Source organism: Tiliqua scincoides, chromosome 1 (genome assembly GCF_035046505.1).
Source record: "Tiliqua scincoides isolate rTilSci1 chromosome 1, rTilSci1.hap2, whole genome shotgun sequence".
Lineage (NCBI taxonomy): Eukaryota > Metazoa > Chordata > Lepidosauria > Squamata > Scincidae > Tiliqua > Tiliqua scincoides.
The window spans coordinates 71,533,343-71,555,533 of NC_089821.1; the positions used below are offsets into that span (position 1 = coordinate 71,533,343).

General features: G+C 47.1%; 1 protein-coding gene across 1 annotated transcript in view; it reads left to right on the top strand.

Moving 5' to 3' along the window:
• Positions 1-13,253, top strand: part of WNT6 (Wnt family member 6) — a 64,396-nt gene extending 51,143 nt beyond the window's left edge. The window contains exons 2-4 of the mRNA XM_066632621.1: positions 2,992-3,212; positions 9,188-9,489; positions 12,792-13,253. Of these exons, the coding sequence (XP_066488718.1) occupies positions 2,992-3,212; positions 9,188-9,489; positions 12,792-13,253 (985 nt within the window). The remainder of the gene's footprint in view (positions 1-2,991; positions 3,213-9,187; positions 9,490-12,791) is intronic.
• Positions 13,254-22,191: the final 8,938 nt, after the last annotated feature.

Here is a 22,191-nt window from a genome sequence, read left to right on the forward strand (position 1 = left end):
ATTATTATTATTATACTGTTATTAATATGAACCTCACACACACACAGGCATCACACTCCTGGCCACCTGCTGCAAGACGGAAAATGGATAGGAATGGAAAAATAGGCACAGAAGTTTCATTATTTTATAAAAGATCTTGCCCTTCTGGATGTTGGTCCATCTGCTCCAAACTTATGTAGATATCTAAGGGCCCAATCCTATCCAATTTTCCAGTGCTGGTGCAGTTGTGCCAGGGGTGTGTGTGCTGCATCCTGTGGTGGAGGGGCAGTTACTGGGGGCCTTCTCAAGCTATAGGAACAAGGCTGAGGGGCTAAAGATCCTATGAGGCACAAGGAAGCGAGCAGACCGCAAACATTTCTCCCTCTGAGTACAGGAAGCCTCACTGAGACTCCTCTCTAATTTTTGAAATTTAGCAGACACTACTGGCATGTTTTCAAGTTTTTCTCCATGACCATGGAGCAACCCCCCTCCCCTTGCCCATTTTATAAATGAAAATTGAGATTATCTGAACACTGCTTATAATCTCACATTCTACTACATGGATAAGGAGGATTCTTCCACACAAGGTGGCATGAAATATCTTTGTAGGTTCTAGTCGGGAGAACCCCTTGGACTCTAGGGTGAGAAGACACAGCCTGGGAATAAACTCTCGAAAGACTGAAGGCAAATCCCTTTGTCACATCACTGAAGGGCGAAACTCCTTTGCTGAGAGTCATCTGGAAGCCAGGGAGGGAAACTGGCATAGGCCCAGGGCTTGTTGACTGGTCTTTATCATTCTTCAAGGTCACTCAGCTCTTCTCTCACAATAGCTTGCCCTCTTTCCCTGCTCTGCAGAGTTCTCCCAGAATCAGAAAGGTGATATTCCCAGGGGGCACTGTGTTCCGTGGCAGTGTTTATATCTTGGAACCTTTCTACAAACAAATAAAGTGAGATGATGGTGGTTTGGGGGTGAACCACTCAAGACTGTAGCTGAAGTCATCCTTTTAAAGCTGGCCCATATTTCAAAACAAAACAAAATTAAAAAATTAACTGCATGTAAAAGTTCAGGGGAAAGGTTTAGTGTAGCTCTCTTTGTCTATATGCAGGGAGTTTTTCACATGGAGGATTATTAAAAAATATGACAGCCCCTTCCTGTAATCTGAAGTATAGCCCAGAACCTCCCCCCAGTCTACCCTTTCATTCTGTTTAGTGTAATGTAGTTGTAGGAAGACAGCTGATGTAGAATAGTGGCTAAGAGCAGGGTCCGCCCAAGTTGCTCTACCACCTAATCCTGCCCCCAATTCTGCCACCTGCTCACCTTCTTCTTCCTGCTCCAGCTCCACTGCCATTTCTTGTAAAGTGGGGAGAGTGCTAACAACAGAACCTCTTCCTGTTCTCTTTGGCAGCCACTTTGCAAGAGGCGGTGGTGCGACTGGGAGCAGGAGGAGGTAAACCCCCTCACCTTCTGCATTCTCTCTCAGCATGTGAGAAGAGGATGGGGCAACCAGCTGGGTAAAGTTGCAGGGCAGGTAGCAGGCCAGGAGAGGTGGTAGGTGGACTTGGGGTAGCCCCTGTCAGCTCGTCGCCTCCCCCAGTACATTGCCTGAAGTGAAGCATTCAGCTTGCCTCTTAGATAGAGGTGTTTGTTTCTAGTGAATAAGATAAGTTTACACCCTAACTCTTACTGAATACAATAGGCTTACTTATGAGTAAGGTAAATAACACCATTTTTCAAACACCTCTACTCATAGCTGGTCTGCTCTGGCTAAAAGACTGAGATGTAAATCAGGATTTTCCTAGTTTGGATCTCAACTTTGCAATTAACTCACTAAGGGTGCAATCCTAACCCCTTATGTCAGTGCTTTCCAGCATTGACATAAGAGCAATGCAGCTCTGAAGTAAGGGAACAAACATTCCCTTACTTGGAGGAGGCCTCTGTGAGTAACACCCAACTGCAGGATGCAGCACATGTCTCATTGGCACTGCTATGCCAGTGCTGGAAAGCACTGACATAAGGAGTTAGGATTGCGCCCTAAGGGTACAATCCTAACCCCTTATGTCAGTGCTTATGTCAGCAATGTGTGCTGCATCCTGCAGTTGGGTGTTACTCACGGAGGCCTCCTCACAGTAAGGGAATGTTTGTTCCCTTACCTCAGAGCTGCATTGCCCTTATGTCAGTGCTGGAAAGCACTGACATAAGGGGTTAGGATTGCGCCCTAAGGCTGCAATCCTATACATACTTACTTGGGAGTGAGTTCTATTGAACACAGTGAGGCTTATTTCTGAATAAACATGCATAGGATTGCACTGTAAGTGGCTACCTTAGGCAAGGAACTCCCTCACATCCTCAGCTACAATATGGGGATAACACACATATAATAAACACATGGACTATACAAATGCTAAGTACTACTATAACTTCCCAGTGCTATGTGGGCATGAATTTGCCTAAAGGAGGGGGAGAGAAAGCTCAGATTGGATCAGAGTACTTACAAGACCACTTTGCCAAAAACCTAAAAGAACTTGGGAAAATTTGCTATGTGAAGACAAATGACATGTGAACCAGCCTTAAGAGTGAGGAAGAGGTAGTGAAGGCAAGGAATCATGATGGTGGGTGCTCGCTAGGTCTGTATGTACCAGATGCCAGACAAAATGGTGAGCTAAAGATTGTTGGTGTGACCCAGCACAGCAATTCAACAACAGGAGTGTGTGTGTGTGTGTGTGGGGGGGGGGGGTGGGGTGATTGACAATTCTTGGACCCACCGGTGATTATTTATGGGATGTCTTGTTGGCCACTGCCATAGACCACAAGAGTGTTTTAGTCTGATCCGGCATTTGACAGTAGTTCTTGTTTCTGGAAATGTCTTGACTTAGATGGGTTCACTAGGTGTTCTCCTCTTTAACACCCCTGATAGCCCTGGGCATATTTGTTTGGAACAATGTTTCTCTCAGCCCTAGCCATTTCTGCATAGTTAAGTGTTTCCTTGTCTTTTTTTCCTCCAATCTCTCCAGGGCAGTGGGCAGCCCATTGGTCATGGATCCCAATAGCATCTGCCGGAAGACAAAGAGGCTGGCTGGGAAGCAGGCTGAGCTGTGCCAGACAGAGCCTGAGATTGTGCAGGAGGTGGCCAAGGGTGCCAGACTCGGTGTGCGTGAGTGCCAGTATCAATTCCGCTTCCGCCGCTGGAACTGCACCAGTCACAGCAAATATTTTGGCAAAATCCTACAGCAGGGTGAGCAGTGCAGTTTCTGTTGCTTGGCAAGGGACTTGGTTGCTTGGTCTGTGGAACTCCTTGCCACAGGAAGTAGTGATGGCATCTTGCCTAGATGCCTTTAAGAGGGGACTGGACAAATTTTTTGAGGAAAGGTTCATCACGGGTTACAAGTCATGGTAGGTATTTGCAAGGTAGAGGTAGACTGCCTCTGATTGCCAGATGCAGGGCAGGGCACCAGGATGCAGGTTGTGTCTGTTGTCTTGCATGCTCCCCAGGGCATTTGGTGGGCCACTGTGAGATACAGGAAGCTGGACTAGATGGGCCTTTGGCCTGATCCAGCAGGGCTGTTCTTATGTTCTTATGTTCTTAAGGGGACTTCTCCCTTTGCGATTCTCTTGTAAAGGGAAGAGAAGCATGAACACAATTCAGACATTGCTGATAGAGAGGATATCTTCTCAACCACACATTTGTGGCTCAGTGAGTTTTGTATGTAGAAGGTCCCAGGTTCAGCCTCTGACATCTCTAGACAGGGCTGAGAAAGACCTCAGCCTTAAACCCTGGACAGCCACTATCAATCAGTTTTAGACAGCACAGAGCTAGTTAGCCCATTGGGCTGACTTAGGATAAGGCAGCTATGTAGGCTCACCTGTTCAGGGTTCTCACAACCAAACAAAAGGAATGATCCCAAGACTGGAGAGTATGTATCTTGGAGAGGGACTCCAAAATGACAGTGTGTGAAGACTTCATTTTATATTTGGGGTGACCTCACTACTTACAAGACAGGAGGTGGAACTAGAAAAAGATTGCCATAGTGGTGAAAGTTTGCTCTCCATTGGTGTGGCAAGGAGAGGCAGGACTCTTCCCTAATTATCTTGGGGGGGGGGGAAGAGAGGTGATGTGCCTGTTAATGAAGTCCTTGGGTATGCTTTGAACTTGGCTGTAGCCTAACTGTAAGTTATGGTTTTTGTTCTTTGGGGAAACCCCCAACTTTAGTACCTAAGAAATGATAAAATTTACATTTGCTCACCTAAACGGATGCAAGGAATCCTTGCATAATTATGCTCTTAGATTTGAATTTACTGGAATGGCATAAGCAAGATCTGAAAAGTGTATGGCAAATATATGTTTTTTCCAAAATACATTATAGTGGTTGATACATTCTTCCTGGGCTTTTTCTAATTGGGGAAGGGGGAGACCATGAAATATCTGGTTATGTTCCAGTTCCATCCTATCTGAATTTTCTCTGTACACTGTGCATAGACATGAACCCATTTTGCCTAGTTTTGCTACTGGGCTGTAGATAAATGCCTGAAAGTAAGGCATTTATTTTTGTTTTTATTTTTTATTTTGTTCTGTCTCATTGAAAAGTACTGAGGCCTTCAATTGCAGAAGGCAACCAGGTTTTATATGCAGACTGGAGATATTTAAGGCCATTTGACACATTATACAAAATGTACTTCAAAAAAGTACCCAAAAAATGTACTTCAAAAAAAAAAAAAAAAAAACAACACCACAGAAAATATTTCTAGATGGAAAGCAGCATGAGCCCCCCACATGTGGATTGTCACATTTTATAACAGCACAGCTTGTGCATTTCTCACCATATGCAAGGTACATTTGTGCGGTTGTCACTGATCTACACATGGGTTCATACTGTCTTCCACACGTAAGCACTTTCCGTGTAAAAAAATTGCCATATTTGAAGAAGCTTATTTTTGAGGGCTGAAGCATTTGATTAATTGGTTTTAAACCTTTTGATCAATTAAAAAAAATTCCTTTAGGCAGCATATTTTGAACAACTCAAAGATGTTCAAAAGATGTTCAAAAAACTCAAAAGATGTTTTTGGTTTTACCAAAAACCACAAGTAGCAGGAACCAGCAATTCCCCCTTTTCTCTGACAAAGGGACAATGATGAACTTTGCACACATCCATTAAATGCAAAAGCAAATATGCATATTTCCTCAGAATTATAGTTTTACTTATGGGTGTATTTATGCAGATGTAAGCAGCAATCAATCAATGTATCAACTAAAACACACGATTTATTGTCCAAGATGTCTTTGTTAATTTAATGACAGCCCTATCTCTTCTTTTTAAAAAAATTAAATAAATTGGATGCTGCCTTTCCTTTTGTTTCCTGCATAAAATCATAAGAACATAAGAAGAGCCCCGCTGGATCAGGCCAAAGGCCCATCTAGTCCAGCTTCCTGTATCTCACAGTGGCCCACCAAATGCTTCAGGTCATACACAAGACAAACAGAACAACAACAATAAATCTTTTCTTCTCAGCATCCTGACTGAATACAGCTGAGTGTAGACCTAAGAAAGTGAAAAAGGCATTGGGCTGCATCTGTTTGGGTTGGAATCCTATACACATTTCCCTGGTAGTAAGTCTAATTGAATTCTGGGAGACTTACTTTGGAGTAGACATGCATAGGATTGTGCTGTTGGGAGCATTGTCACACTCCCTTCCCCAATGTTGGCGCAGATATCTGGAAAGAGAGAAAATGCAGCCAGGATACAATCTTTACCAGTTGGGAAAAGTCTTAAGCAAAGAAGCCAAAGGAAGATGGTACCCATCATAACTGAGGAGCTAAGCATGATGGGAAACCCTGCTTGCTCATGCCTCACAACCTCTTCAATAACCAGTCCCTTGCAGATGAGGAAACTGACACAGAGTCCAATCCTATCCAGCCTATCTTATCTGGGGGGGGGGGGGCAGTCACAGAGGTCTCCTCAAGAGATTGCACAGAGGCTGCATTGCAGTTGTAGTGGTGCTGGGAAGTTAGTTAGGATTGGGCCCACAGTCTCCTAAGGCATTTCCTTTATTCCTCAGAAGGCACAAGTAGTGCTGCAGTTAGAATGTGTGAAGCATAGTAATCGCTGGGTCCCTGGGGAGGCCCAGGTTATTGCTACAGGCCGAAGGTTTACTGCTGTGACATGTCTCCCTGTCCTTGTAATGAAGCAATTATGGATGCTCCCAGACAGCACAGTAGCTTTTAATAAAGCCCAAGAATGCATCCATGTCTGGGATTGATTTACCGCCCCCTCCCCCCCTACTTACCCTCCCCATCGGCTGTGCTCCTACATGTCCTTATAGCTTCCTCCAGGCTTCCAAGCAACTTGACAGAGTAGGGCTGAGACTGGGCAATAAATAGCACATGCCCCAGGGAACCTCCTTGCCCTAACACAGGCAAGTGAGTGCCTTCTTCCAATTCTGCCCCACATCGAAGGGGACGGGCAGGTCAAGAGAAGAGAGAGGGCTGCTGCACGCTTGACCCCAGTGCCAACAATGAATGCATGATGGGCAGGGCTGGAGCTGTCACTGTCTGACTTTTAAAGGCCAAAGGTACAGTAAAGAAAAATCTCCCTGAACACCAAGGCAGAAATTGACCAGTGGAAAACCTTTGCTAAAGTTTGAAACCAGCTGAACATTTCCAATGAGACCACATGATCATGGACTGTATTACGGTTGGTAGCCTGTGGACCTGTAGAGCCCATTAGGATCACAGAATAGGCGTAGAGAGGCCGAGACAGAGGGAGACAGCCAGGCAGCTGGACTAAGAGCCAAATCTTATCCAACAGTCCAGCCCTGTTGTAGCCGTGCCAATGGGGTGTGCACTGCAGCTTGTGGTGGGAAGGTAGTTATGAGGCTTCTAAAGGTAAGGGAACATTTGTTCCCTTGCTTCAGGGCTGCACCGCAGCTGCACCAGCACTGGAAAGTTGGATAGGATTGGGCCCTTATAGGCAGGGTGACCAGATGCCCTCTTTTTCCAGGACATGTCTTCTTTTTTAGCCTTTCGTCCTGGAAAAGAATTTGAATGCCCTCCTTTTTCCTGTGAGTGGACCCCTGCAGGCAGTGCATAGCTTTCTTGGAATTAATAAATAAGTAATATGGTTTTAAATTTAACAATAAGTGGTATATGAAGTGCTTATATGAACCACATGAAATCTATATACAAGTTTTTTTTAGCTTTTATTTTGTCATGTCCTACATTTTTTCTTGGATGTCCTACATTTTGGGGCACCTCGTCCTCTTTTGCATTTATGACATCTGGTCACCCTGCTTCAAGGGCAGCCATTTTCAACCACTGTGCCATGGCCTACTGGTGTGCCACAAAAGGTCTGCAGGTGTGCCGTGGAACTTTGGGGGAGGGTCACTTGTTAGTAGGGCCATTGGGGGATGTGAGTCTCCCACCAACAGCATGGTGTGTGCTTTGTCAATTGTCAAAAACCTGGTGGTGTCCCTTGACCATTTTAGTGCCTTGTCAGTGTGCCTTGAGACGAAAAAGATTGAAAACCGCTGTTCTAGGGGGAGGTTTCTGTCCCTTGTCAGTCACTGGGCTGACAGAAAGGAGAGAGGTGGCAGTGAGACCTGGTCATCCGCTGCACTGTAGAGTGCTTTATTCTGGGAGAGGCTGGCCTGGATTGGAGGTTGATGGTCGGGGTGAGGAAGCAGTAGGGCACTGAGGGGCGCTGGCAGAGGTTGGGGGGGGGGCGGTGGGATTGTGCAGAGGAGGAAAAGGTAGACAGGCGGGGTTGGGCCAGGACTCTGCCAGTGGGCACAGAAGGACCAGCCTGCCTGCAGCCTTCCTAGGCTGGATCCAGCCATCTGCCTCCTGTCCTGGCATCAGCAGCCCGGGAGCAGTGGGGCGCCTGCTGGCAAAGCGAGGACAAGCGGGAGAGACCAAGCCCCCCACCCCACCCCCACCCCGCGGCGGGTGCGGCGCCTGGTGCCGGAGCAAGTCGAGCAGAATCCCCCTTTGGCTGCGACAGGTCCCGGCACGGCGAAGGATGCCTGGAACTCGTGTCCCGCGGCGGAGGGGCGACTGGCGCCCCGCCGTAAATAAGAAGCGGAGGAGGAGGGGAGGGGAGGGGAGGGGAGGCTGGCATTCCACCCCGGGGTTGCCCCCCGCCCGGTTGCTGGGGGGGACGGGACGACGACACAGGGCAGGCGTTCCCCTCGTCTGTATATGTTAGTTCCCAGGCTCCGGGCTGGCAGATCTCGGGCCCCCGAGTCCCCCTTCATTTCCACGGGGCTCGCCAGGGAGAACATCCCACTGGGCTGTGCCCGCCAGGAGGATCACAGCAGACCTCGAATCCCCAGTGGGCCTCACTCGGAAGCCACGCCTGTTCTAAACAGCTGGGATCACTCGTGGAAATGCAACCCCTGCGCCCCCCACCCCATCAGATTTGGGCGTCTCCAGTTGGGTCAGTCCATCGGCGATACTACCGTCTTACAACCCGAGGTGATCTCCCCGACTGGGGTGCAGTGGCGTAGCTAGAGGGGGTGCAAAGCACTAAGCCTTGCAGGGAGCTTCATCGTAGCGTGCAAGGGGCCCTCCCCCTCCCCTTCGGAGCCATTCCAGGCGGGGGGGGGGGAGCTCCTTGCAAGACAGGCTGCAATCCTATTCACACTTTCCTGAGTAAGCCCCATCAACAAAATAGGACTTACTTTTGAGGTGACTTGGTTAGGATTGTGCACTAAGGCTCCTTGCAAGACTTAGTGCTTTGCACCCCCTCTAGCTACGCCACTGCTGGGGTGCACCCGCCTTGCACTCAAAGAGGTGCACCCGGGAGGCCGCAGTTCCAAAGCATTCCAACCAAGCAGAGTTTGCTGCTCCTGATCAAGGACACCCTCTCTTGGGTCAGGGCACAGTGAGGGTGAAAGGAGCAGCCATGAGTTCTTTAGGCCACCCTGGCTCACGGTTTCTCCCTGCTTGCTCCACCCCAGTTTTAAAATCTGGTGTTGTTCTGGTGTTCATAGTAGGCAAGACTCTTGGAAGGGACATTGGACAGGCAGAAATTCAGCAGGTGCATAGAGTGGGAGATCTTATTGACTTTCCACTAATTCCAGGCCTTGGGTCAAGCCATGCTTGCCTGTACCTCTTGCTAAACTGAACCATGCTTCACCCATGAAGGGTGGGTGGTTTTTTTTTGTTGTTCTTTTGACCAAACCCAATCTGATGCTCTTTTTTAAAATCCTGCCCAGATATCCGGGAGACGGCCTTCGTCTATGCCATCACAGCAGCAGGTGTGAGTCACGTGGTCACCCAGGCCTGCAGCATGGGCGAATTGCTGCAGTGCGGATGTGAGGCCACTCGGAGCCGGTCCCCTCCTCTGCCACCCACCATTACAGGGTCTGAGGGCTCTGCCTGGGAGTGGGGCGGCTGTGGGGATGATGTTGACTTCGGCTATGAGAAATCCCGCCAGTTCATGGACGCTAAGCGAAAGCGTGGCAAGAGTGACATTCGGACCCTTATCGACCTGCACAACAATGAAGCAGGACGCCTGGTAAGGGCATCCTCCCTTCCTCCTTCTGGGCTATTTGGAATCCTTCTCTCATGGACAGCCCTGCCTCCTTTCTTTTCAATAACCCATATGGACTACTTTCACTTGTCCTGAGGCCCAATCAATCAATCAATCAATCTTTCGTTCTTTAACCCCCCCCCCCAAAATGCACACACACACACACACACACACACACACACACACACACAGCGAGAGAGAGTGCAGCAGAGCAGCAAGTGGCCAACAGGTCAATTCTGAAGTGCAGGAGCTCTGCACAATACCCCCCCCCCCTCCGCATAGCCATGCTCCACTAAGGCCCAAACCAACTATGCACTTATTCTGTGGGAAAATACATCAATGAGTCATATCCATGAGTTTCGACTCATGATTTGCAACCACACATGCACTACAGCCCAGGGTTTTCTTTGGCATGAGCTACACTAGTCCCTCTTTTCATGTTGCCAGCAGGCTTCCTAGTTCTACAGAAATCTCAGCAGCACTTGCCTGCAGAAAAGGGCTCAGAGATTCTCCAAGTATCAAGGCGGGAGACTTCCTGGTTTTAGAACAAGGGTGCTCACACTTTTTCGGCTTGAGAGCTACTTTGAAACCCAGCAAGGCCCGGAGATCTACCAGGGGGGAAGGAAGCGTCTGACTGGGCATGGCTGGGCTGAGTTGGGCCGGACCTGACTGGAAGAGAAGTGACCTCTCCCATCAGAGCGACTCCATCTCGAACTCCCGCCCCTCTCCCCTTCCGCTACAGAGCCCCAGGAAGCGCCTCAGTCCAGTGCAGCCCAGCTCCCCCTCCGGCCGCTGCCCACTTTAGCTCCTGCTCTTCTGCATGCAGCGCGGGGAAACTGATGAAACTGACTAGAGTCTAATCAGTTTCTTCAGTTTTGTTGCTGCATGCCTGAAGAGCAGCTAAAGTGTCAGTTTCAGTGTCAGTTTAGTGTCAGCTAAATATGTCAGTTTCGTCTAGTCACTAGACAAAACTGACATATTAACAGTTTGGAGAGACAGGGCTCCGCGATCTACTCATTTTGCTTTGCGATCTACCGGTAGATCGCGATCTACCTATTGAGCACCCCTGTTTTAGAATATACTGTGATTCCCCACCTTGACTTTTACAGGAGATTCCCCCACCCCATGCTTTTTCCTCATGTTTTCAGCACTACTGCTCTTCAGTCACGGAAGCTGTGTGCTTCTGAAGGAAAACCCCTTTTGAAAAAATGGGCTCCCCTTCTTGTTTCCAGTAACTTTTTTCCTAATGAAGTGGGGTTCCTCAGAGGGGATCTCTTCTTCAAAAATTTTGTAGAGCATCTTCAGTTCTCAAAAATAGTGTACAGAAAACTGGACAGTCAGCGACATACTTAATAGAAGCTAACAGAAACCCAACATGGCCATGATTGGCCCCACACACGAGGCAATCTGAGCAGACAAAGAAAACCACCCTCAAAGCCTTGAAGTGGGTGTTGGGTAAAATGGCACAACCCCACCCAAATACCACAATGTAGTTGTAGGTAGTATTAATATAAAACAAATTGATACAAACTGATAACTAGAATTAAAAAAATATCCCTGATAAATATGCAAGGGGAACTAGACTGCTTTCCTATGCAAGTTTACTCAGACATCCCACTGTGTTTGATAGGACTTACTCCCAGAGAAATTTACCTAGGACTGTAGTTTTAATGTAACGTGAGCTACATATTGTCTTTGATGCAGGCTTTGGGAAAATTAATTACCTATATATTTATATATGTCTCTAGGCAAATTTCTCAGTTTTTCTCTTCTTAAGCCTAATGCTTCTTAGCTAAGGTCCTTTGCAAATGATGTCAAAGTACCTGTGAGTACCTGCAAAGTACCTGTGAGCTCCTACTGATGACATCACTGTTCCTGTTGTAGGAGAAGTTCTGGAACTCTGCTTTCCCTTAACTATACCCCTGATTGCACAAGGACATATGGCTTTTTTTTTTTTTAAAAGGTCAAGAACAAAGATGGAGGCAAGGGCTTTGAAAGCTCCCAAGCAGAGAACAGTAGTGCAGAGTCAGAGGGAGGCAAAATAGGGCTGGGCATTTGATCATCCCACCCCAACGGGCCTCATCTTCATATTACAGCCAGACAGATCCTCTGCACCAGCCTGTCTGCCGTTTTTCTTTGGGTTGCAGTCATACACTTTCCCAAGGAGCATCTTAACTCAGTTCTTCCTCAGCTCCACATTTCATATAGCACTCTTATCCATGCCTCCTGTTGCTGCTCCTCACCTTTATTTGGCCATTGTCTTTAACTACTAAAAAATTGCTGGAGCTGGATGAAGCACCTCTCTCAGCAGATTTCTCACCTCTGTTCACCCCAGATGCCCCATAACCAGAGCATGTTCCTGTGGTAGTTCTGGCCTTTATTTCCACTTTGTCTGCCACCTGAATTGCTGTCTGTGATCCTCAGGTACCCTCTTCCTCTTGCTTCTGCCTGTTTTTTCCACCCCCACAATCAGTTCTGGGGCTCATCTGGGATAGTCACCAAAAATGCATTGGCTGGCAGAACAAGGAGATTCCATGATCCCTGGCACAACCATCACTTCCAATTAATCCATAAATAGTGATGAGTAAACAAGGCAGGTGGCAGTGGTTAGATAAACTGATTTCTCTGAACAGTCTAAGGCAGGCATGCCCAGCTCTGTGGGCTCTGATCGTACATGTTAATCAATTGGAGAGGCTGAGGAACAAATGTCCTTCCTGACAGATCTCTTCAAGAAGTTGAACAATCATGGCATGTTGCTTTTCTGGAACACATGTGAAGCAATACAATGACAGATATATGAAATACTCCTAGACATTCATTGCTGTATTTTTTTTTCTAGTGAAGGTGACCAAATTTTTTGAACCACACTATGATTCCAATTTTGTAGGACTATGAGGCAAGATAATATTGTTTTGTGGGACAGAGCTGGCTCATAGGTTTCCAGTCATCCTTCCCTGCTCTAAGGTAATGGTTGCCATATGTTTAACTAGGGAACCCACTTTAGGAATTCAGCTGCTGGGCCCCTCTCATGCTGAATTTCTCCTTGACCATTTGAATATGTTTGGATATGCCCATAGCCATAAAATCCAGCAATTCCAAGCAGAACACACCCACATTCTGGTGGCTTTCTCCCTTTTTAGGTTCAGAATGAGCACTCTGTCACTCTGCTCCCACTTTTAGTCCATTTATGGTGAGAGCTATCTTTGATTTTCCTAATCTCACTATTGCATGGCATTATTGGAGATGTGATTGCTATTTCTAGGAGTTGTCCCTTTTCCTCTTTCCAGGCAGTGAAGAACCACGTGCGAACAGAGTGCAAGTGCCATGGGCTTTCAGGTTCCTGTGCTTTACGCACCTGCTGGAAGAAGATGCCCCCTTTCCGGGAAGTGGGCGACCGCCTACTCGAACGCTTTAATGGGGCTTTTAAAGTGATGGGTGGTAATGATGGCAAAACACTCATCCCTGTGGGACGGAACATCAAGCCACCAGATCGGCAGGACCTCATCTACTCTGCCGACTCACCTGACTTCTGCATTGCTAACCGCAAGACAGGTTCTCTGGGCACACGTGGGCGTGTGTGCAACAGCACTGCCATGGACATGAGTGGCTGTGACCTACTGTGCTGTGGGCGTGGTCACCGTGATGAGACACTGCTGCTAGAGGAGAATTGCCTTTGCCGCTTCCATTGGTGCTGTGTGGTGCAGTGCCGGAAGTGCACAGTGCGCAAAGAGCTCAGCCTGTGCATTTGAATGACTATGGAAAGGACAATGGACAGGGAAGACACAGAGCAAGATGATGGGGAATGGACCCAGCCTGCAACAGAATGCAGATACAGGGAGTATAACCGAGCTGGTATGGGCATAAGGGGCATGATATCGATCTAGATTGAGGATCATAGAGCAACCTGCCAGTTCGTGTTCACAAGGTCTTGCTCACCATGGAGCCTCAGAATTGTGTCCAAGGCTTAGGTGTGTCCAGCAGTTCTCAGCACCTGGTTATATAACTTCCTTTGTGCAGTTCCTTGGTATCCATTTGCCAAGCTATAGCTCCAAATGGGTCCACTACTCCCTGCCTGGACACACACTGCATACAGGACATACAGGGGTCTCCTGTATCACCTGATCTTCTCCTGTCACCAGCTCCAGCTGTTTGGCCCTATGTGGATCTGTGACCATGGGTCATGCACAGTTTCCCTGGAGGGATGTGTTGTGCCTTGCTTTGTAACGGATCTTTACTGTGTTTAAGAGAACAGCAAAGGTTTCCTGCCTATTGACTGCTATGGCCTCCTTGCTTCCCATCACTGAGAGCTGGGTCTACAGGTTCTCTTTACATCAATAAAGCTATTTAAACAAAAAGCCCTTTTCATCCAGTGTCACAAAAGGGAGTGTTCATAAGTGCATTTAATACAGATCGGCCACTTAATTGCTCATGTCAGCTATTCTTCTGTTCCCACTATGAAGCAGGGACATTAAAGAAAGGTATAAAGCTGGCCTTTCCTCACCATTCCTGTATTTCCATGAAGTGATCTCCAGAAGTGTCCTGAAATGTGAAGAGATTATCCTAATCAGTGTTAACGACTGGGACAGCAGGACCAAAGAGAATAATGTTGATTGCAGATCAATGCCAGAATAAGAGAGCCCCTTGGGAGTTAAATAGTGGGTGGTGATGCTTATGTTGTTCAGCTGGGGTTTGGATCTTTTTGATATGAATGGTAGATGCACCTTGCAGAGAAATGGCAGAATCTCAGACACTCATTTTGTAGCTTGGCATCTTCACTTCCCTACACTTACAGCCCCATACCTCTGTTTGAAAGACAGCTCAACAGAAAGGGGCAAGCGCCCAAGCACATTTACTAGGGGGCATTTTCTCCTCTCTGCATCTCTCTCTCTCTCTCTCTCTCTCTCTCTCTCTCTCTCTCTCTCTCTCTCTCTGCATTTTCTCTCTCTCTGCATGTGTTCATTCTACTGAGTATTGTTAGGATCAAAACAGTGGGGCAGAAGTCTTAGCAAGGACACTAATCCACTTCAAGGTGTTTGTGCTGCCTGAACTATAGGACTCCATAGCGGCTCTTTTCTCTCTGTATCCCTGATTATACAGGGATCAAACACAGTGTTTGCAGACAAAGCTGACTCTAGAAATACTAAGGAGAGTTGAGGGACATCACTGGCAATTTGGTTGGAAGATAAAATGCAGACTCTTGTGGCAGTTAAGAACCATATGCTGCTGGGTCAGGCTAGCAGCTCGCCCACTTGGGACAAGCCACTTAAGAGCTAACTTTGGATGCTGGACAAATCATTCACAGCTCTTTAGCCATGTTATCACTGAACTGTGGAAAAACCTCTAGCACTTTACTAACTGAGATGGACAGCTGAGACTCCCAGAAAGTAAATGCAATGCCCAACCGCACACACAAATGTCAAGCAGTCCCAGACTTCCATCTGCAGTTAACAAATAAGGTGGGTGCAGTTTGCTAGGGGTATCCGCTTTAGTGTCTCTTTGATTCTTCCTTCTCTTTTACTAGTCACTTCCCAGATAAAAAATAAAGGCAGAGCCTTAGTCTGTCTCTGTCTCTGTCTCTCTCACACACACAGAGTTTCTGCAGCATCATTTTTGATTGACTTGGATGAAGAAGCTGTCTTCCACCAGAGGGCACCATGGGGCTGTCACTTGGCATGTGATTGAGATAGGAATGAACTACTGTACATGGAGTACTGCAGCACCGCTATTGAATTGCCAGGTATGTGCCCCTGTGACATTTCAGTGGCAGGGTAGGGCAAGGTAAGACCTCCCAGCATAGACTGGTATATAATCTACTCTTCTCTGAATCTCCCCTGCTTATCCATCTTAAGAATAATACCCACTTTGGTCTGAGAGACACATCCTGAAGGCGCCAAGCTGACAAATCAATTTGAATCACTGTGTCCAACAGGAAAGTCCCAGATCAGGCCTCTAGCCAGGATTCTAGAGGTGGGTGGGGGACGATTTTTTCAGGGCAGGCAATTATGTCGGGTATCTATACTAGTGTACAAAATGAAAGGGTAAGTATCGAGAAACATCAAAGACCTGTAACTCACCCAGATTTCATGAAGAGAAAATATTTGGGGTTGTGGTGGTGGTTGAAAGATGCATTCATTACCTATAAAGCAATTTAACAATAGTTTACATAGAATAAATGCATCTCAGTATGCAATGTAAAATGTATTTATCTACGCAGAAATAACATGCAACATATCCTTTCATTTTGCACACCAGCACAATACATAGGCTTGCATCACTGCAAAAGTAAAACATAACACTGTGATGCAGGTAGTATTTACTTGTACTGAAAGCCTTTCATTTGCCAATGACACATTGCTGATGCATTGAGAATACTAAAATAAAATTTATTTACGTAAAAGCAAGAGGAAAGAGATGTAAGTCAAATACAGTAACACCATTGAAACATTAGTTTTTTACAATATTCATTACTTTTAAAAAGCAAAGTACAGAAGATTTGAATTTATTGAATCTACCTAGTAGAGCTGAATTCTCCTATCTTTCTGAGAGTTGAATCTCCTTAGAACCAGGAGTGGATCCAGTGTCTGTATGGGGGGGGGGCCATGAGCACTACCTTCAGAGCCCAAGTCAACCAGGTGGGTAGACCTGGGCTCCAGCCTGGACTTGGAGCCCAGGTCTACCTGATTGAGCTTATAGCCTCTGTGGCTATTTGCTAGGAAGGTAGACCTAGTTCCCATTCCAGCCAATATTCTTGGCACATGCCCAGTGGGTATTCCCCTGGCACCCGAATTTGCTCTCCATTCTAGTGGGTGCCCTTCCCTGCTGGCCAGTTTGGGGGGAGCCATGCACCCATGGCCCCCCCAGGATCTGCCTCTGCTTAGAACCTTTTTCATACTTATGTTCTTCGTTCTCTTTAGCTCAAATGCTTTCCATGCTTTCTCCCACCAGAAAAAGGGTCTCCCCAGTCCCCAAGCAGCAGCCATTAATTTTAAAAATATATCTGAAAGGCCAAAACCTCACCATGATTTCTCCAAACAGAAATGTTTCTCCCTGCCCACCCACCCCCCAGCAGCAATACCTTTGTAGTAATTACCATGTTCCACAGAAGAAGAAATAGCATCCTCCTCCCCAGCCAGTACAAGTAGAAATTTCTCCTTGTAGCTACTCTGGACCAGCCCTGCTTTCCATGTGGATGGGGGCAGGGTGACCAGAGATCATAACTTCCAAGGAGCCTCCCCCCCCCAGGAATCTTTTTTAATCGCTCTACACACATGCACTCTCTCCCCCCATCTCTGCCAGAAGCACCAAGCCCTCTTCCCTCCTGTTCTGGGGGGCACCAGAGAAAGCATATTCAGCTCAGCAGTCTCCTTCATGCCTGCCTCTCAAGTGTCATGTGACTATCAGAGACCCTAAGCTGGGTTAGTAAGCAATAGCAGGAGCAGGATTGCCTCCTCCTTGGATTGGAGGAGGCTGCCTACAGGGAGGGGCTGAGCTCTCAGGGAACAAGCTACAATGGAGGACATTCAATCACGTTTGGAGGACAAGAGGCTGAAAAAGAGGACAAGTTGAGATAAAATGCTGGGGGGACGACTGCTGGCTTGGGGGGGGGCAAAGCCCCCTTAGCAATGGCCCTGTCCCAGATACAAAAGTTCTGCTGTAGTGTTTCTTCTTATTAGGATCTAGCAATGGTTGAGTGTCACAGCCTTTGGCTTGTTTTTGGTGGGCTAGGAAGGAGGTCTTTGGTGTTCTTGGATGCACTTTTGTAATCTCTACCTCTGTACTCCCTTTCTGTGCCTCTCTCCTGATGCTGATCTATGGATGTCATTCTGGCCTGGTCATTCATCAGGTCCTCCCTGATTCAAATCTTGCCTTTGCCATAAACTCCCTAGATGGCCTTAGGCAAGCTACTCAACCTCACCAGAACCTCAACAGAATAATACCTGACGGGGTTATTGTAAGGATTACATCAAGATAACTATGTGGAGTGCTTTCATTACTCGAAAGCATTATACAAATCTTACTCACCCTTCTAGCTGTCATGATCTTACTTGCTGTGATTTTCTAAGAGGTATGCCAACCTTATCTGGGCAAGGAAGGTGGGGAGGAGGCTTTGAAGACCTTAGAATCTGAATTTCAAGCCTACAAATACCCTACACAATCTATGTCAATACGACACGGGCTTTCAAATGCAACTTTTTTGGTGCATTTTGGTAGTTAGACAAACTCAAAGCCTTTTGGTGAATGCAGACCACACACTTTCCCTATGTTTAAGATGCTTCAGATGGAAACAGTTTCCCCAGAGCAAAGGTCATGGCACTGTATGGCTACTAGTTGGAGGGGAGCCTGTGAAGCACCCAATCATACATGAATGCTCTGTGCTTGTTTGCATATGACCCTGTATGTACGTGCCTGCACAAACAGACAGACCTCCATTTGTTCCCTATCAGTTCACTGCTTTCCCAGTGTCACAGCAGGGCTATGTGGAGGGGACTGCTCAAAGTAGCATTACGAGGACAGGAACATCTGATTCTCCCAAAGTGGAGCCATGTGTCGGCCTCACCACAACACAGGCAGATAATGAGAGGTTTCTCCCAGAATGGTGGGAGCAGCAGAAGGGGTTCCTCTGGGCCTTGTTGCCCCAGGCATTACTGAAGGGGGTCACTGCAGGTCACCCTGGAGCTTCCCTTCATCATCATCACCCAGCTTGGATTGTGGCTTTCAAACCACTCCCTTACACTGGGTAGAAAGGTACACACAAAAACAACTGCCGGCCAAAGGGTGTTTGGGGGGGGGGGGTAGGATGCTGAGTATACCCTTGCTGCCATCTATGGACACACCAGCTTTCTCTCAAGCTCTTACATTTCCATGACTGTAGCTCTGAGAGTGAAAGACCCCATGCTGTACCAGCACCAATCATGGCAGGGGCAACAGCCATTTATAGTGATATTACTGTACAGTACAGGTGCAGCCTATTTATCCACGGATTTTTTATCTGCGGATTTGTCTCAAAGCAAATGGGGTGGGGGAACCGAAAGTCACACACTCCTTTGCCCTGTGCTGGCGTCTCGCTCCATTTCCAGGCAGCCCAAAACACTGCAAAAAGGCTCTGCCTCACCCAGGCAGGGAAATAGCCCTGGATCCCTGGAAGAGGTTCCCCTTGCTAAGGAACAGTAATACTCCTGGAGCCCCTGAGCCAGTAAAGAGGCTGAAGAGGGGACCAGTGCAGCCAGAACCAGTGCAGCAAGGTGGAGCTCTTGCTCTCTCTCACTCACACAGGAGCAGGTGTGGTAGCAACAGAGGGGACTGCTTTAAAAAACCCAGACAGTATTTGCCAAATCCCCCCCATTGAGATGGTGCAGGCAATCACCGACACAAGCAACCCCCCCCCCCCCATGGTTCAGGCTATCACTGACACAAGCAAGCCTTCCCACCAAGCAAAGCATGAGATATAGCCTACAATCCTCTCCACACTTTCCTGGGAGTAAGCCCCATTGACTACAATGGGGCTTTCTTCTGAGTAGAAATGCATAGGGCTGGACTCTTTAAAGCTCAGCAGGACAGCTGGCAACGGGGAGGGCAGCAGAGGGGGACTGATAACAGCTGCCTTAGTTTCCTTCCATCCAGAAGTGTCAGGCTGCAGTGTATTTGCGTAACTCTATGGAACTTTGTGGAAATACAAAGCACAATGTGTTTTGTATTAATCGCGCCAAGTCACGGAACGGAACTAATGTGGACAAATAGGCTCCACCTGTACTTACGAGGACCAGCCTATCCATGAGGCCAACTGAAGCAGTCGTCTGAGGCAGCAGATTGGTGAGGGGCACCCATCTCTGTCTACCTGCTTGCCTCCACTGCTCCTCTTTTCCTTCTTGAATTGAAAAGAGAAGATGGGGAAAGAGAGGAAGAGGAAGTGGGGGGAGAAGAGACCTGAGGTAGAACACTGAAGAGTGGGAGGTGCAGAACCTAGCACATCACTGGGTAAAGAGATCAGGCATCAGGAGGTCTTGGGCTGGCCGTGTTATTTACATCTTTCAGGATTTTTATCAGATTTTTCTGAGAGTGAAAGACCCCATGCTGTACCAGCACTCCATTACTTCAAGGTAATTCAAACCTACCTGTGTGAAGAGGGAAAACCAGAGAAGTAGTAGGGGTGTTCTGTGTCATGAATGGGGAGTTTTATGGCTCATTTTCTGCAAAACCAACCTTCTCTGCAAGGCCTAGATTGGCAGGGTACAGGCTCATTGCATCACTCCTATCTGACACATGCAGGCTATTTGCCCACTTCTGCTGACAGGGAACCCTTCCAGATAAGAAGAAAAATGTTCTAGCCATCAATGAGCTGGGATAAATTTCTGGGCAACGAGCATTTGGAGATGGGAGCTTGATATGGCGTAAAGGGTAGCACAGCAACAAGTGACTTTGAACAACTACTGTATTCATTTATATGATGATTTTCCACAAAAAATGGCTCAAGGCAGTATTCATACCCGACATAATATTTACTCAACTGAGTGAGGGGTTGTTACAACAACAACAATACTTAGCATTTGTATAACACTTTTCAGAGAGTTCCAAGGGCATAGTAGCTTGCTTTGGTCCTTACAATTGTCTACTCAGGTAGGCTCAGTATCATTATATGATCCCCATATTGCAAATGGGAAACGGAAACCGAGAGTGATTTGCCAAAGGCAGGGCCAACCTTAGGGCAATTTGGCTGACGCAGGCCACATACTTTGGAGGGGCCCTGCGCCGCTCCTGCCAGCTCACTGTGTAGCTGGCACACTAGTATGGAGTCATTCATGCCAAGGTGTGGTGGAGTGCTGCATGGGCCCTCCCATTCACCCAGAAGCAGTTGGCAGTGACATCATCATGTTACTGCCAATTATTTCTGGGTGATGCTCTTCACGCATGGCACTAGCAGCCCCGGGCTTGCCACAGTTGCACCACACTATGGTGAGTGGGGGGCCATAGGGGGCTGAAAAAAAAAACTCATATTAGGTCCTTCTGCTCCTGGGCCTGGCCAAAGGCTATCTAATAAGACTCAATTCAACCTGGAGACTTCCTGACCTGTAGCTTAGGCTGTTAGCCACTATTCTGAATTAGGTTTATACCATGGGCGGGATTAACAGAATTGACAAGTAAACTAGGAAGGTTATGTTTCTTCAAAAGTTGGTGATATGCTGAGAGCACTGAGTATGATGTCAGAGAAGCGCCTGAACAGTGACAGCTTCCCATTTTGTCCTACCTCAGGACAAAAGTTTATTTGTGGGTTTAACCACAGGACATTACAAACATAATAAAACAATGCAAATGATGAAATGACAGAAAAATACATAAAACAAACTATCTGATCAGGATGAGTTGCTTTGGCAATTCCCAGTGGGAATCAGGGTTAATGGTCCCAGGGCATGATTGGAAGGCACATAGTGGTTCAACCTTGCTGGAGCTAAACAGATCTGGGTCTGGTGAGTACCTAGAGACTGCCTGGGAACCCTCTGTACTCTATCCTGAGTTCCAGAAAAGTAAGGTGCGATATACACGTAAAGAAGAAACAAACAACACAGCAAACAAAACAGCTTCGTATGTATGTGGGGGGTGGGGACAGTTCTTTTGATCTCCCAGTAAATACATGCTTTATCAGATCATTCTCAGATCATTCTCACGTACCCCAGACTATAAACTGGACAAAAAATTTGCCTCTCTGAAGTATGTAAATGTAACACCTCAAGATAAGAAAAGTATCTTTCCTGAGAGCCATATAATATACAGGTATTGCTTAACTGGCAGCCTGGAGTAACATCCCTCCAAATCTACTGATAGATCTGTCTGAAAAGCTTAGAGCTGTAAATGCTTTACATAAGGAAGATAATGAAAGCAAGTACCTACAATATGGAAACTGATACACTGATACGGTAGAGAAATAAAGCTCTATTCATATATGAAGAATTTATCCATATCTTGTTGAATAATTTAAACTTTAATTCTATATTTGACCAAATTTTGGCATGTTCTACCTTCATTTTTCCTCCCTTAGGAGATAAATCAAAGCCACATTTGCTCACCTAAGTTTATATATCACTGAAGGCAGGGCCTAGGAGAGGGGGTAAAGGGGGTAATTTGTACCTGAGCCCAGGGTCAAAATGGGGGCCCAGGAGCCAATGGAGGGGTTCCAGAAATTTCCTGGGATCTGACATTTTCCTATCTACTCAGACTTGTTGCTCATACGAGATTCTAGGAACGCTACTGATGCCACATGGGTGGGTAGACCTGGGCTCCAAAGACTTTCCCAGCTGTCTCTACCCTCCCCTCACTGTGGTTTGCCCTTCCCTGCCCCTATTCCGCTCACCCGTCACCACCCTCTCCCACTCATCCCACCCCCTTTGCAAAGGGGTCCAAAAGAAACTTTCTCTCAGAGGCCCTGACTGCAGGCAGTCCATATTGAGAGCCTTTCTGTGCTATTAAATATACTTTAGGAAACTGAGGACCCAATCCTAATTGCATGCTATGCTGGCAGAATGCTGGCTGTCATAAACACAACAGCGTTGGAGAGTGTAGCCTGGCCGCTGCTGAAAGTGGCGAGCAGCTGGGTCCACACAATGATGGACTGCTAACACCCACCGCCTCAAATAAGACCACACAGGGGCCAAGAAGGAGGTGGGGAGGGGAAGAAACAGGGAGGAGACAGATGGA